Source organism: Microcebus murinus, chromosome 3 (assembly GCF_040939455.1).
Source record: "Microcebus murinus isolate Inina chromosome 3, M.murinus_Inina_mat1.0, whole genome shotgun sequence".
NCBI lineage: Eukaryota > Metazoa > Chordata > Mammalia > Primates > Cheirogaleidae > Microcebus > Microcebus murinus.
Window position 1 is genome coordinate 86,088,133 of NC_134106.1, and position 16,616 is coordinate 86,104,748.

The following is a 16,616-nucleotide window of genomic DNA, read 5'->3' on the forward strand; positions in this document are numbered from 1 at the left end:
TGATTAATGCAGTTTAGAATACCGTCCTTCCCACTTAAATATTTACACTATTTTGCAAGCTCTCGCCACTTACAGGAACACATAAAATGTTTAGAAATTACTTTCAGATATGATGTTATGTGGGAATTCATGGCTTCACTGATAGCAAGTTTTTTAATTTTTGTTTTAATTTATTAAATAACCTGAAATCCAAGGGTAATATGTTGGCAAACTCAGCAATGCAGTGGGTACAATTATTCGCCAAAAAATGCCAAATAAAAATTGTTTGATAGGCTGATTGACACTCAGTGTAACCTTTTCAAAGTACTGTATCAATATTGTACTCTAAATTATGAAGTAGGCAAGACTCAAATTATCAGAAGGGAGCGACACCTTATGCCTTACCCACTGGCATTCCTTACCACTAATTATCATTCTTAATGAGATTATTCATTAAAAAAGAGTAAAACTACACTTATTACGTTGTTTTTTTCTTGTGTTTGGCAGTAATTTGTATACTTGTTTTTTCAAAGAAGCAGCTTTTGATTTTATCAATTCTCATTTTTGTACATTTTATTTAGCTTTACATTTTGTTATTTTTGTTAGATTTCTTGTGTGTCGAGTGCGTTTAGTATTTAAAATTATAAATTCTCTGCAATCAATTTTGTTTGTGTCCCATAGGTTTTCATGTGGAATCTTAATACTTTGGTAATGTTAGGGTGGGAGTGCTGCTGGTGCACACAGGTTTGAGAAAAATTTCTTCAAATATTAGGATAGAAAGAAGAAATATATTTTATGTTCCCAAGCAGGAAAGGGCCAACATGGTGAAAGAAGAAGAGTATGTTGACAGAGAGAATCAGGTATTCAGGCTTTTTATTTAGGAATTGTATAAAGGAGGTGAACACAATTTATGGCTGTAGCCAAATTAACAGGGTGCTGTGAACTGTCATATCTGCTCTTTCTCTTCTTCTTAGCCATAATCAGATAACAGAAGCAAGGCTGTGTGAAAGGGCTGTATCCATTCCTTTTCTTAGAGGTATGTAGAAGTGGCAGTCAGAGATCTTATTGGCGATCGATCTTGCCTTTAAGATTTTGGGCAGGATCTGAAGCCTGTAGTTTGTCCCCACTGCCAGGAGCTCCTCAGTCTATATAGAAATAGATTCTAAAGGGCAGTGAGCTGGTGAATGTAAAGAGAAAGATGTATGTTTCCTTTCTGTCTTTTAGCTCTTTTCAGATGTTTGTGAAAACAGTCACTGCAGGGTGCCTGTCAGGGAGAGAAAACAGCAGGGAGAAAACTCATGATAGATTTCCTTGTTTTCTTTTTCCTTTTCCTTTGTTTTTTATACTGATTTTTTTTTCCTGAAAGTTGTATTTACACAGATCTATTGATCTATGTGTGTTATAGAAACTAAGTTACTGCCCAGCTTAGACACAGATTGCCATTTTATCACGTTCATGCTTCACTTTTTAATGTTTTCACTGAAAATACACGCAGGGAAGCTCCTAGGTACTCTTACCTAGAATTGTTATCTTGAAATTGATACTGATTATTCACATGCATACTTTTTATACTTTTACTTTGTAAATTTTACCTTCTACTCTGCTTAGGGATATGGTTTCCAGCCATGGCTTCCTATTAAAATTACCTAGGAGCTTTTTTAAAGAGACCTACCTAATAGTTATATTGGCATCTCTAAACATGAGACCCAGACATTGATATTAGGTTGGTGCAAAGGTAATTGTGGTTTCAGACTGAATTTTAAATCATTGTAACTAGGCTCTAACACATCTTTATTAGTCAAAATAGGAACAATTACAATCAGTACATTTTTGCCAGTGAAAAATAAGTTTGTTTATTCCTGTAGCGTAAAAATCAGTTCTTTAGGATTCTACAAACTCTTGGATAGCATTTTCTGCATACTGCTGGTTGTGGAAGTATTTCTCTGCAAAAAGTTGTCGAGATGTTTGAAAAAGTGATAGATGGCTGGTGAAAGGTCAGGTGAATATGTCAGATGAGGCAAAACTTCATATCCCAATTTGTTCAACTTTTGAAGCTTTGGTTGTGCGACATACGGTCAGGTGTTGTTGTGGAGAAGAATCAGGCCCTTTCTGTTGACTGATGCCAGCTCCAGGTGTTGCAGTTTTTTGTGCATCTCATCAATTTGCTGAGAATACCTCTCAGCATAATGGTTTTGCCGAGATTCAGAAAGCTGTAGTGGATCAGACTGGCAGCAGACCACCAAACAATGACCATGACTTTTTGGTTCAAGTTTGGCTTTGGGAAGTGCTTGGAGCTTCTTGGTTCAACTACTAAGCTGGTTGATGCCAGTTGTATAAAATCCCTTTTTCATTGCATGTCACAATCCGATCAAGAAATGGTTTGTTGCTGTGTACAATAAGAGAAGACAATACTTCAAAACAATGATTTTTTTTATTTTTGTCAGCTCACGAGTCACCCACTTAATCGAGCCTGTTCACCTTTCCAATTTGGTTCAAGTGCTGAAGGACCATAGAATGGTCTCCTTGTTGAGTTCTTTGGCAACTTCTCATATAGTTGTAAGAGGATCAGCTTTGACAGTTGTTCTCAGTTGGTCATTGTCAACTTTCCACGGCAGGCCACTGTGTTCCTCATCTTCAAGGCTCTGGTCTCCTTTGCAAAACTTCTTGAACCACCACTGCACTATAAGTTCGTTAGCAGTTCTTGGGCTAAAGGCATTGTTGATGTTATGAGTTGTCTCCAGTGCTGTACGACCCAATTTTAATTGGAATAAGAAAATTGCTCAAATTTGCTTTTCGTCTAACATCATTTCCATAGTCTAAAATAAATATACACTCACTCTAGCCTGGTCAACAAAGCGAGACTCTGTCTCAGGGGGGAAAAATATATATATATATGTATATATATATAAAATAAACAGCAAGTAGTTATTAGCAAAAAAAATAAAGCAAGTAATGTGTGTTAAAATGATATATAACATAACCACATTTATTTAAAAATGTGTTCCAACATCAAATGACAAATTTCAACAATGCTAAAACTGCAGTTACTTTTGCACCAACCTAATAGTTAATGTGCAACAAAGGCAGAGAACTGTTTTAGAAGAATTTTAAATTTTTTCTGCCACATATCCCCTGAGGTTATTTTTTTAGTTAAAGTTTTGCTTGGGAGTTCCTGGATAGTGAATTTTGAGTCCCAAATTTCTTATATTATGCTTATCAGTGATTACTATTTTCAGAAAGCCCCCATATGACCTGAGGTTGTGTTTTTCTTGTTCTCACATTATTTCTTTGCAATATTTTCTTGTATGTCCTTAGAAATTTTTGTCTTTAATTTTCCCCCTCTATTAAATCTGCCTTTATTAAGAGGAGTGGATTTTTTAATTCACATATTCTTTCTTCAAGGTGCTGTTACCTTTTATGTGCTCTGTGACATTTTTTTCCTTCTTAAGAGTCTTTAGCAGCAGGTATTAGGGTTCTGTAAGTGATGAAAAATTAAAAGAGGTATTTTTTTCCTTTAAGATTGTGGGAGAATATGTTAGGATGGGCCATCTGAATTAAGGTGGGAAATGGAGAAGGTTCTATTCTCTGGTTCTTTCAGGTATGAGGGAGAGCGATCATCATTGTTCTGCATAGAAGTGGGAAGTCTTAACTCTGTAGTGTATCTCCTGAGGGCAGTTGAACTCAGAGGGCTTCTCCCAAGGCTACTTATCCACCAGCCTGGCCAAGAAATCTAAGTTCCAAACACTAGCTTCATAAAGAAGAAGTTGAAGTACAGAAGTTATAAACATGTGTTTAGGCTAAGGTGGCTAGTTTGAAAGTAGCAGATTTGGCCTATTTAGGGACATTTTTATGTTCAAAAGTTACTTTTTGCATGTGATAAAAGGTTTTATGACATAGACTACCTCCAAAAGCTGAGCTACATTTTTTCAAAATTTCAAGTATGTACTTTAAAGAACCTACTTCATTACTGGAAGTTCTTGTGTAATTTAGTGTTAAGAAGGTTACCCAAGGCAGAGACAGTGTTACCTTTGTAACTGAGCATAAGCAGTCCTAAATGTACTTTGTGTTCACTACATGAGTTGAACTTGCCAGGATGACATTTTTAATAGTGATATATATATATATAGAGAGAGAGAGAGAGAGACAGAGAGACAGAGAGAGAGAGAAAAAAGAGAGAGAACATCATTGGAATTTAGATGCATTGATAAAGTAACCTAAGAATAGGGTAAAAAAACTTGTAAAAAATAGCTACCACTGTTCAAATATCCTAATTTATTCACCAGATAAAAATTTCCAGTGGGCAAATACCGGAGCGACTGTGTTCGGAACACAGTCAACCAGTAAAGTTGGTGAAGATGAAGATGGTAGTGATGAAGAAGTAGTTCATAATGAAGATATCCATTTTGAACCCATAGTGTCATTACCAGAGGTAAGTATTAAGGAATCAAAGTTTTCCTAATAACTTATTTTTCAGTTAAAGTTTAAAACTCACTCTGGCTTGATCGTAGTAGGTATATTGTTTGCATTTATTTCAAAATATTTACAATTTGAAATGGAAGTTTTGTTTATTAGACAAACCAGCCTTTAAGTATAAATTGTCTTTTAGAAGTTTTCATATAAATGTTACTTGGTAAATTCTATATGTAATTGTTGGTAAGAAATAAATACTTTTTTCATATGTTGTTAGAATATCGTGTTTGTTTTTATAACATTATAATAAACACTTTCTGAAACCTCTTCTGTCTAGAAAGCAGCAGTCCCTAACCTTTTTGGCACCAGGGACCAAGGGTGGGGGGGGTGTCATGGTAGGGGGGTAGTAGTGGGGAGCTCAGGTGGTGATACTACTTGGGGGTTGAGGGCCATAGCCGTAAAGGTAGGCATTTAATTTCCAAAAGGAAAGTGAATACTATATAAAAGAAAAATTTTCAATGACAAAACAGTTCTTCACTTCTACAACAAAATTAGATGTATTCCTAGTTTTAGGATATAACCAATTATCACAACACCACAAATTCTGTTAAAGTTATCACAAAGAAAATATCTTAAAGAATTTTGATGTTTGGAATTTATTATAGAACTTATTATAAGTAGCACTTTTACATATAATTTCATCTATTATAGGTAGAAGTAAAATCTGGAGAAGAAGATGAAGAAATTTTGTTTAAAGAGAGAGCCAAACTTTATAGATGGGATCGTGATGTCAGTCAATGGAAAGAGCGTGGTGTTGGAGATATAAAGATTCTTTGGCATACAATGAAGAATTACTATCGGATACTAATGAGAAGAGACCAGGTCTTTAAAGTGTGTGCAAACCATGTTATTACCAAAACAATGGAATTAAAGCCCTTAAATGTTTCCAATAATGCTTTAGTTTGGACTGCCTCAGATTATGCTGGTGAGTTTCTACATTCAGATGCTACTTTCCATATGTGGACTTTACTAAAATCCATAACAAACACATAAAACAATTTTTAACAGTTAATATGAATGTCACTTTTTTTTTTTCCTCAATAGATGGTGAAGCAAAAGTGGAACAGCTTGCAGTGAGATTTAAAACTAAAGAAATGGCTGATTGTTTTAAGAAAAAATTTGAAGAATGTCAGCAGAATTTATTGAAACTCCAGAAAGGACATGTGTCACTGGCAGCAGAATTGTCAAACGAGACCAATCCTTTGGTGTTTTTTGACGTTTGTGCAGATGGTGAACCTCTAGGACGCATAACCATGGAATTATTTTCAAACATTGTTCCTCAAACTGCTGAGAACTTCAGAGCACTGTGCACTGGGGAAAAGGGCTTTGGTTTCAAGAACTCTATTTTTCACAGAGTAATTCCAGATTTTGTTTGCCAAGTAAGTATTAACTACGTATCACAGTGGGAGTCTAAAGAGTATACTAAACTAACTTGGGAAATTTGAGTGTTTTCCCTTGTCCTTGTCCTATAGTTCTCTTAAGATTTCTTTAGCTTTTCCACACATTAGTTGGTGTCACTGCATTATCTACCCCTGCTGAAAACTTTCAACCTAAAATAGTTCAAAGTTTTACTACTTGAAACCTAATAGAAACTGAGGGGGAAAGAACGATCTTTTCATTTTTTATATTCTTTCCAAAAATACTTAGTTTTCAGACTGCATTCTTAAGGAAGCTGGGTATTTAGGATTTATCCTGTAGTGATGAGTTCTGTGTATATTTTAAATGTTTTATTCAGGATTCCTATTAATTTTAATCTTTTTTCAGGGGGGAGATATCACCAAACATGATGGAACAGGAGGACAGTCCATTTATGGAGACAAATTTGAAGATGAAAATTTTGATGTGAAACATACTGGTCCTGGGTTACTATCCATGGCCAATCGAGGCCGGGATACCAATAATTCTCAGTTTTTTATAACACTGAAAAAAGCAGAACATTTGGACTTTAAGCATGTAGTGTTTGGGTTTGTTAAGGACGGCATGGATACTGTGAAAAAGATTGAATCATTTGGTTCTCCTAAAGGGTCTGTTAGTCGAAGAATAAGTATCACAGAATGTGGACAGATATAAAATCATTGTTTTTCATTGTAAATTTTTTCTGTATAAGCAGTTGAATTGAAGCTTAGCTGTTACAGACAAAATATGGTAATTATGTTCAGCTTTTAAAAATGGACGTTTCTGCTGTATAAATGTAAAATTGCAGCTTATAGCTGTTGTCACTTTTTAATGTGTTATAATTGACCTTGCATGGTGTGAAATAAAAGTTTAAACACTGGTGTATTTCAGGTGTACTTGTGTTTATATGTACTCCTGACATATCTGTATTAAAATGGAATAATATTAATCTTGTTAAAAGCAATAGACCTTCTTAAATTATTGAAGGAATATGATATATGCAATTAAGTTTTAATTCCTTTTAAGATATTTGGATTTCCTGCATGAATATACTTACCATTTAAATAAAGGGACCACAGCTTGATAATTTTATTTTAGATTTGAAGTATATTTGGTAATCTTAACTGTTGGTGTACTTGTTTATACAGACTCATGTTTGAATGGGTAGAGTCACAGAAGGTAGAGAGTTAACCAAAGTGCTCTTCTATAATCTTTATTACACCTCCTGTGTAGTTACAAGTTAACTTTTAAGTAGAGTACCTTCCTTTCTTAAAATATGTAGCATCCTGTGCCCTTTCCAAAGGTATTGAATTAATTTTTACATTTTAAACAAGTTCACTATTTCCTTAGCTGTATTTTTTTTTCTTTTTTTAAGCTTTCTGTCATCTGTCTTTACTACCTCAGAAACTGCAGCTTGGTTCTGATGATAGATACTGAATTTTTCCTTGCAATTATTGTGATAAAGTATGAATATTTTTAGAAGGTCTATATACATGGTCTTTGGTTAAAGATTTGCTTTATACTAGAATGTTGCAGTACCTTTTTCTGGTAAATTTTGTAGCAGAAATAAAGTGACAATTCATAAGAGCCATGACATTTAAAAAATTCATTACTTGTGCATTTAGTTGTCTGTTCATTCTAATATAAGATGTAAAGTAAGGAGACAAAGTCAGTAAACTCAAACTGCCATGCAATTTTCAGAGCTCTTAAGGAAGTAACTCTTAAGTTTGATATGCATTGAAAATGAATTTAGAAATAGTTTGTGTCAAATCTTAGGTAAACTGCTGGGAAAAAATAGGATGTTCTTAATTGGCCTACTCAATATAGAACTACAAAGAATCCAGTTAGAGCTCAAAATTTTGTATGTTCCAATCATGAATATTGACTGTCTTCCACCCTCCTGTGTTCTTAGTGAAATTACTTAATTTTGTTTAGTGAGAAAAGAGTGAGGTTTATTCCCTATTATATGGGGATTTGGAAATAGAGTATCCTATAGTAAATACCTGTTCAACCATCAGTCACATGAAGGGGAGGGAAGTCATGTGTAAATAATGAGTGATGGAATACCATCACTAAAGCCACTTGGCAACAAAGCCTCATACCTGAAATAAACCCATCCCCAGTGTATCAGTGGAACCTTGAAGAGAACTGATGGACTACATATAAGCACATTTAATATTTCCAATTGGCTTCTTTGGAGACCTATGTAAAGTGTGTTATTCCTTTTCAGCTGAGACAATTGATGACTTTGTCATGATTTTAAAATAAATTCTTAACTAAATACAAATGATTTTTAAGAGGATTTTTATAGATTTCTATGCTATCCTAAAGCATTACAGTTATGAAATAAAAAGCTTAAACTTTGACCAAAAATTTGATGAGATAACATGTAAACTGACTTTTCTAGTAATTAGTATTCCAAAGATGCTTAAACGTGGCTTGTGACATTTGTAAGAAAGTCTTTGTGTCACATTTCAGGAAAGGACTTTGCTATTTCTCTTTGTTACTTAATCACTGATGTGGTATCAAACCCACAATGTGTATTTTTTTTTTAAGTGGCTGGATTTTATATTGTCTCATTAAAATCTGCTTAAAGATAGAATAAAGTAATTCCTTATTTGTACATTTTAAGTGGTACTTTATGGCAAAACATTTTAAATTTTCAAAACTAATTCGTTAAATTATTGATCTTACAAAATTTGGGCATTTGGGGAATTTTAAAAATAATCCATAGAATTCATGAGTTGTTAGTTCAGACATGCAGTTGACAATCACAATTTAGAAAAATAAAGGGTTATACCAGTATAATTGTATTAGTAAGAGAACTTAAGTGGTTGTAGAATTGTTCCCTCAGTCTCTGTTGAACATAGCTTTTTATGTTGATACACCATGGCAATAAATATTGAGCACCTATTAAGTGCTAAGCGCTGTTGTAGGTACTGGGAAAACTTGTTTAAAAAAAACTAGTTTTTTTTCAGGGAGCTTACATTCTAGTTATTCTTTTTAATACCTTGTTAACCACATATGGAACAGAGGAGGGGAAAGTAAGGAGGTAACCCTCTTTGCAATTTCTATGCCTAGCATTCCTATTCCTCATGTTTTTCTTTTATATGACAATTAAGAAAGGCTACCTTTAGTGAAAAGACAGGTGTATTTTGGCAAGTGCAGACACACCCAACCTGTAGTTTGAACCCTTTCTATGGGAGCGGCAGCGGGGCGCTGCTGGCAGGTTTAAAGCCTCTGTGCTCTCCGCTCGCACTCGGGCAGGGGCGCCGGCCATGACCGCCCTACGGAGGCTGCGGGGAGCTGCTCGCTGGCCGCCCGGCCTTGGCGGCACTTGCTCCGGGAGTTACAGTGTCCCTCCTCAGCCCTAAACCTGAAACGCGAGAGGACTGAGACCACGAGAGCCCTCAGGGAAGCCTAGCGGCGCCCACCCTCGCGTGTACCCCGAGGGGCGGGGCCGTATACGTCATGACGCACGCATTCACGCAATCCTCGACCACGTCGCTAGCGCGCCGTAGTTTTGAACGCGGTTCCCGGGGAGACCGCCGCGGTCAAAGCGCACCATGGACCGGAGGGTCGTCAAGCCGCCGGGACAGGATTTAGTAGTGGAGCGTCTCAAAACGCGCTACGGACTCAGGGACAGCTGCCCCGGCGAGGTGAGGTCGCGAGGTCGCCGCCCTTTGGCTCACCGCTCCGCGCAGCCAGGCCTCAGAGGACAGAGCCACTCTCCATCCTCCACTTGCCCGAGGGCGGCTGTGCGCCCGGCCTGCACGGGAGGGGCAGCCTGGGGCAGGTTAACTAGGGGCCGGGGGTCGCGTGGCCTCTGGTGTGCAGACTCTCACAGGTGTCTGTCACCTGCATAGGAGAGCTCCGTAAACCTTTGAAGGTTCGCATTATGCAAAGCATGGTTATGGCATTGTCGTAGTTGTTGAAATTTTACTTAGTGATGTGAGTAGAGTTCAGCACAGACCATTAGATTCCTTTTTTTTTTTTTTTTTTTTTTTTGAGACAGAGTCTCACTTTGTTATCCAGGCTAGAGTGAGTGCCGTGGCGTCAGCCTAGCTCACAGCAACCTCAAACTCCTGGGCTCAAGCGATCCTCCTGCCTCAGCCTCCCGAGTAGCTGGGACTACAGGCATGCGCCACCATGCCCGGCTAATTTTTTTTTTATATATATCAGTTGGCCAATTAATTTCTTTCTATTTTATAGTAGAGACGGGGTCTCGCTCTTGCTCAGGCTGGTTTTGAACTCCTGACCTTGAGCAATCCGCCCGCCTCGGCCTCCCAAGAGCTAGGATTACAGGCGTGAGCCACAGCGCCCGGCCTAGATTCCTTTTTCAAAACGTCTTATTTTAAAATAATTTCAAACTTAAAATGAAATTGCAAGAGGAGTAGGAAGAACTCCTTGTACCCTTTACACCTTGCTAGAATTCACTAGTCATTTTGCCGCATTTGCTTTATCATTCTTACTCCTGCTCTCTTTCCTTCTCCATACACATTGTCCCCCTGAACTATTTGAGGGCAATTTGCAGGCTTCATGCCCCTTTACCCCTAAATATAAATACTTCAGTGTGTTTTTCCTGAAAATAAAGGACATTCTTTTTCATAACTACAGTAGTATTTCCAGGAAATTAGACACTGATAACAATAATATTGGTTAATCTATAATTCATGTTTAAATTTTGCCAATTATCTCAACAATGTACTGTGTAGTAAAAGTTTTCCTGGTGCAGATCTAATCCAAGAGTGAGCATTGCACTTGGTTGTCTCTTGTTGCCTTCAATCTGGAACATTGCCTCATTTTTCATAACATTGGTATTTTTGAAAAGCGTAAAACAATTATTAGAATGTCCATCACTTTGGGTTTGCCTGATGGATACCTCTTGATTCTGGTTTTGCATTTTTGGCAGGAATGGGAGATGAGTGGTGTGTGGCCTGCCCTGACGAATCAAGTGGTACGTGATGTTGGTTTGTCCCATTATTCATGATTTAACCTTTATCACTTGGTTAAGGTGGTGTCTACCATGTTTCTCCACTATAATCTTTGTAATTTTGCATTTGTAACTAATATATAATTTGTAGGGAAATATTTTGAGACAGTAAATTGATTCTGAGTACACAAATTAAATGTGTCATTCTTTTTTTTTTAGTATGATTTTTCAAATTTTGATCAGGCTAAATGTAAAAGAAGATCTCCGACCTCCCCAGGTAAGCTAGTAGAGTATTTATTTGTATATATGTGAGTTTTATCAAATTTAGTTTGAAAGAGAAGATTTTTCAAAAAGTATTGTTTAGACTTATGGTCAGTACCAGATATCTTGTGATACTAAGCTTTTTTTACTCTGCTAATGAGCTAATAATAATGATGATTTGGGGGATAAATGTGTAAGATGTCTTTGAAAAATCAAATTGAATAAATTATTTGAGTATTTTTAAATTACAGTATTCCAGCCTTGAAAATATTAAACATTAAACTATATTGGGTAAAGAAAACTATTCTATTCTTAGGTACAGACTTTCCTAAGTTATTAGGGTAGTAATTATTACATTAGAAAAAAATATACTGTGGAATTGGGTAGGTTGTAATGTCATGTGATAATCTGTAGCTAGCATGTATATCTATTTTATTAATAATGGGTATTAACCTGTTATAATGTATATTAATCTGTTAATTTGTTAATGCTTCTTAGGTGATGTCTTTACTCATAAGTATAATCATTAATGTTTCAGAGAATTGCAGCAGAAATAGTAGTGTCTTTAAACGTTCATCAGATGATTAATTTGGCATTTTTTCCCCTAACCTATTTGATTTTGAATTTTTGTGAAATATAAATCATTTATTGATGTTTGTTTTGGTGGATTACACCAGCTAATTGGATGAGTGAATCTATTAAAGTGACTTGATTTGAAAAACACTCTTCTGAAATACTCCTTGAGAATGAAAAAAAATTCCAGATATTACTGAGTCCATTGTTTTAAACAACCTTAAAATTGTATTTTAGATTGAAATTTGCCCTAAAATTTGCATTCTCCCAAAATATAACTGAAAATTATATCTCATTGAATTTCTAAGAGGGTAAAAATGACTGTCAGAGAAGGGCTCATACATTTAAAAGTAGTTCTAATTTATTATCACAGAAGTTCTCCTTTTTGTTTACTGAGTTTAGATATAGGCTAACAGTTTATTAAATATTTGAGGATCAAAGAGGTATCAGTCATGTTTAGGTGGAAAGAAAGCTGGATTCTGAATTTCAGTGTAGGTTCTGAATTTGCAAGTTACACATTAGCTAGCTGTGTTACTTGGAAAAATTAATGTAAGTTTTTCTGACTTTTAGGTTCCTAACCTGTAGAATAGGATTAAAGGCACCTATTCTGCTTATTTCACGGGGTTATTGCTAGGACCAAATAAAGTAATGAATGGAAAAGCATTTTGTAATCAGTAAAGTGCTAAATAAATATAGGAGTCAGTGGTTTTTTCCTGTAAGTTTGCGTTAGGGAGACATACTGATAAGAACACATTCAGTACATTTACTATCTTACCTCTAGGAGCCTCGAATGAAATAGTTCGAGTCTGATCTCAGCATATAATCGCTGGTGTTTTCTTTTTTGTTGACAGAAGATTTGGATATCTATTCATCCGGAGATAAAGCTGTTTCATCATTAAGATGTTATTCTGCTGAAAGCAAGCGTTGTACAACACCTTTTGGCAGTTCATTCAAGCACTTAAATATGAATTGGTAAAGTAACTTGAATCCTTACTATAGCTATCCCTTCAGGGTCTCAAAAATTGAGAAAGGGAACAGTGCAGATTGTATATGTGTTTACTTTTGCCTGAGTGGAAGTATGAGCAATCTGGAGCCTGCTAAACAGTTGAGACTCATTTATTAATTTTTACTAAGAATCTCTGTGATAAAAGTACAAACATAGTATTATGTGTAGTGGCATAATGGAAAGTTAAACTATTTACATAATATAAAAGATGAAAAATTACTTTTATGGTTATTCGGGACTCAACTGAAGACTCTGCTTCTTTTCTTTCTCTTTTTAAAAAAAAAGGAAACTAAGAAAAAAACTGTAGGCTGAGCACAGTGGCTCACACCTATAATCCCACCACTTTGGAAGGCTGAGGTGGGAGGATTGCTTGAGGCCAGCCTGGTGTAACATAGTGAGAACCCCCATCTCTACATAAAAATTAAAAAAAAAATCACCTTGGTATGGTATTACATGCCTATAGTCCCATCTACTTGAAGGTCTTAGGCAAGAGGATTGCTTCAGCCTAGGAGTTTGAGACTCCAGTGAGGTATGATCACCACCGCCCTCCAGTCTGCCCTCCAGACTCTGTCTCTAAAACACACACACACACACACACATACACACACACACACACACACACACACACACAATACAGTCTTGTTAGGCAGCACCATTTAACTTGGTATCTAGTGCGTGTCTGGTAGTGTGACAAGCACTGTATTTTAGGTAGTTGAGAAAGAAATTGAAGAAGACAGTCTGGGGAAACTAACTACAAAATACATATGATACAGTGCTGAACTAAAAGAAGTTGCAATTCTTAGGGGAGATAATATTTACTGTGGACAGTATACAAACATTGGAAGCTAAGGTAAAATACAGTTTTAAAGTGAATATTATTTAATGTAAAAAATATATGGCAGAAGGAAATGCCATGGGATATTGAGAAGGAGTAAACATTTTGAAATATTGTAAAACCATGAAGACGTCTACATATATAAAATGAAATGTTGAGATAATTATGGAGAGAAAAAAGACAACTGTGCCTAAAAATATCTATGTTATTTAGGTGATTGATATTTGGGAGCTTGAATTTGTTAATACAATTAGTCTCTTTCTCTACATAAATGAGTTAATCCATGTAAAATACTTTGAATGGCGCTGTGTACATAATAAAGCACTCAAATGCTAGCTGTTATTGTTATTACTGTTTCATTTGGCACTCACAAAATAATCTAGTTGATCTAGCTTTAAGAATTGGACATGAGCTAGATTGAATGTAGAGTACAGAAAGTGAAAATTACTTAAAGGTAATAAATTATGAATTCATGGAAATTATTTTCTTACATTTGATAGTTTTATCTTTTGTTTTTGTAAATAATCTGAGAATAACTCTATAATTTGAAGATTTTGGACTATGAAAGTTTTCATAACACTGGACAGTTTTTTCACAATTCCTAGTTATGATCTAATCTAGAACTATGCTCTAGTTCCAGCACAGTAGCTACAGGTCACACGTAGCTGTTGAGTATTTGAAAAGGGGCTGGTCGGAATTGGGATATACTGTAAGTGTAAAATACACACTGGATTTCGAAGACTTAGCATGGATAAGAGAATGTAAAATATCTTAATTTTTTATATTGATTATATGTTGAAATGATAATCTTTTAGGTATGCTAGGTTAATAAAATATATCATTAAAATTTCCCTTCTTTTTAATGTGCTACTAGAAAATTTTAAATTACCTATCTTACTTGCATGATATTCCTTTTGAACACCAGTGCTCTAGAAATTTCAATTCCAAGATAATCTTTTTAGAGAAAATACCTGGGATTCTAGTTCTGCTCCACTTTTTACTAATTATGTCAACTGTCAGTTACTTGACTTCTTTAGGGTTCAGTTTCCTAATGTCGAACAATCATTTTTTAAGCTAAAATTATAGATAATAATACCTGTTATATCTTCCTCACCAAATTATTGGGATCAAAAGAAAGTTTGGCAGCTGTAGAGCATTCTACAGGTACTTTTAAATTAAGCCTATTTAATATGTAGAGAAAGTCCAAAGGTGGTTGCAGTGAGCTATTAGGATCAATAACTGTTACTTTTTACATGTTTACTTTTTGAATTTGAAAAAATGTTTACTTTTTATATTTTTTCTCAGTTGTTATGGTATTAATATTTGAAAAGCAGTTTTATCTTTATAAAATGATATGATAAGCTTCCACATTGCTGTGATAGAATTTTTTTGTTTTTAAAGCCTAGATGATGAATTGGATTCCTTTCATGATTTGAAGAAACAGGAAACAGAGGAAGAGTTAATTGAGAATAATCATAGAGTTAGTACATCCAAAATAACCAAGCAATCTTTCAAAGAAATAGAAAAAGGTAAAAGAAATATTCATTTTAGAATAGTCATTTAAATAGTAACTTTGTTAAATGGAGCATATAAAGCTTATCTCATAGTAATAACACTGGTTCTCAGGATGCTATATAGTTTTGTATTGTGAATTTCTGTAAGCCACAAGATAGTGCTTATTATTAAACTAAAGTGCTTGTTATTCAACTAAAGGAAAAGAGAAAAATAAACTTCCTTATTTTTCAGTACTCTTCTATATTCTCAAAACTTACCAAAATAACTTAATCACCTGAGTACTTTTGATATTGTCTTTGGTTCTTTTTCGTGTCAGTATTTGTTAGAAAGTGAGTAAATTTGATGGTATTTGACCCTAATATTGTGAGGAAATGTACCAGATTACTTAAGGTAAGACTTTAGTAGCAGCTCTCTGTGGACCTGGCTGTGTTTCATAGTTTTATCGTTTCAAAGAAAGAGGCAAGCAGAAATGGTGCCCTTTGCCTTCTTGGCTGCAAAACTTTGAGAGCACTCTTGCCCCATTGATGGCACCAGCATACTCTCTTCTCCTGGGAATATATCATCTATACACAACACACATTCATTTCCCCTTTCCCCCTCTCCACCATCCCTTTTGTCTCATTGACCTCAGCATTTGAGGAAGATGAAAAATAATTCTGCCTATACTTATATTTCCCACCACATGTTTGATTTTTCCACTGAATGGAATGGAAAACATAGGATAAAGAAAATGTTGAATGTATTTGAAGGTTGATATAAAAGTAAGGAATGCTCAGGCCAGGTACTGGTGGGATGGAAACCTAAAGAAGTATGTAGAACACTGAGTGTGTCTTTTGCTTTTAGGGACTTTGTTGAACTGAGTGAAGTGAAACTTTTTTTTTTTTAATTTACATTATTTTTTATTTTGACTCCTCCAAGGTCTATTCAAGATGGGGAATATAATGGGAGACTCTCTCCTTAAAGCTGGGCTCCCAGAAGGCTTATGCAAGTTAAAACACTACATGAGAGCATTTCATATTCTCATTGTTAGCAGAAAATAAATTCTGACAATACAGTGTTGGCAAGGATATGAAGCAAGAGGAACTCACTCATCCATGTCCATCAGGAGAGTAACTTAACGTAAACACTTTGGAAAACAGTTGTATTACTAGTAAAGTTAAACATGCATAAAAAGCCTGTGATCCAACAATTTTGCTACTAGGCACATACCTTAGAAAACCTCTTGAACATGTATAAGACTTGGTAGCATCTGTATAGTCAAAGCAGCACAGATACCCATCTGTAGGAGAATATTATTGCTTACGGTATTTATAAAATAGGATAAAGTAGTGGAGATTCATCAACTCATTTAAAGGAGGTGGTTATAGGATTTATATAATTACAGACATTTATATAAAGTTTAAAAACAGACAAAATAAGAACTTCTTAAATGTAAGTAGTGGAAATTAAATAGAAAAGTAAGGCAATGATCAGCACTTTGAGTTAGTGGTTAATTTGGTTTAGGGTATGGGGGGAATGTGATGAGGGGTTTCTGAGGTAACTTTCCATTTCTTGGCTAGGCAGTTGAAACATGACTGTTTTATGCATTTAAAATAATTTATTTTGAAATAATTTTAGACTTACAGAAAAGTTGCACAAAGAGTTCAAAG

General features: G+C 35.2%; 2 protein-coding genes across 6 annotated transcripts in view; both read left to right on the forward strand.

Annotated features, from left to right (window-relative positions):
- LOC105856129 (RANBP2 like and GRIP domain containing 4) overlaps nt 1–8,467 on the forward strand; it is a 68,328-nt gene extending 59,861 nt beyond the window's left edge. For both annotated transcript variants that reach the window (XM_012737616.2, XM_012737617.2), the window contains 4 exons: nt 4,263–4,408; nt 5,101–5,374; nt 5,494–5,828; nt 6,214–8,467. In XM_012737616.2, the coding sequence (XP_012593070.1) occupies nt 4,263–4,408; nt 5,101–5,374; nt 5,494–5,828; nt 6,214–6,519 (1,061 nt within the window). In that variant the 3' untranslated portion in view covers nt 6,520–8,467. The remainder of the gene's footprint in view (nt 1–4,262; nt 4,409–5,100; nt 5,375–5,493; nt 5,829–6,213) is intronic.
- Nucleotides 8,468–8,550: 83 nt separating this feature from the next.
- The window catches only part of CCDC138 (coiled-coil domain containing 138), a 117,650-nt gene continuing 109,584 nt past the window's right edge, over nt 8,551–16,616 (forward strand). For 2 of the 4 annotated variants that reach the window (XM_012737619.2, XM_012737621.2), the window contains exons 1-5: nt 8,551–9,503; nt 10,757–10,801; nt 10,997–11,054; nt 12,463–12,583; nt 14,854–14,981. In XM_012737619.2, the coding sequence (XP_012593073.1) occupies nt 9,411–9,503; nt 10,757–10,801; nt 10,997–11,054; nt 12,463–12,583; nt 14,854–14,981 (445 nt within the window). In that variant the 5' untranslated portion in view covers nt 8,551–9,410. Of the gene's footprint in view, nt 9,504–9,530; nt 11,055–12,462; nt 12,584–14,853; nt 14,982–16,616 lie in introns of those variants that run through there. The other 2 variants (XM_012737620.2, XM_076001082.1) reach the window with 2 other exon arrangements.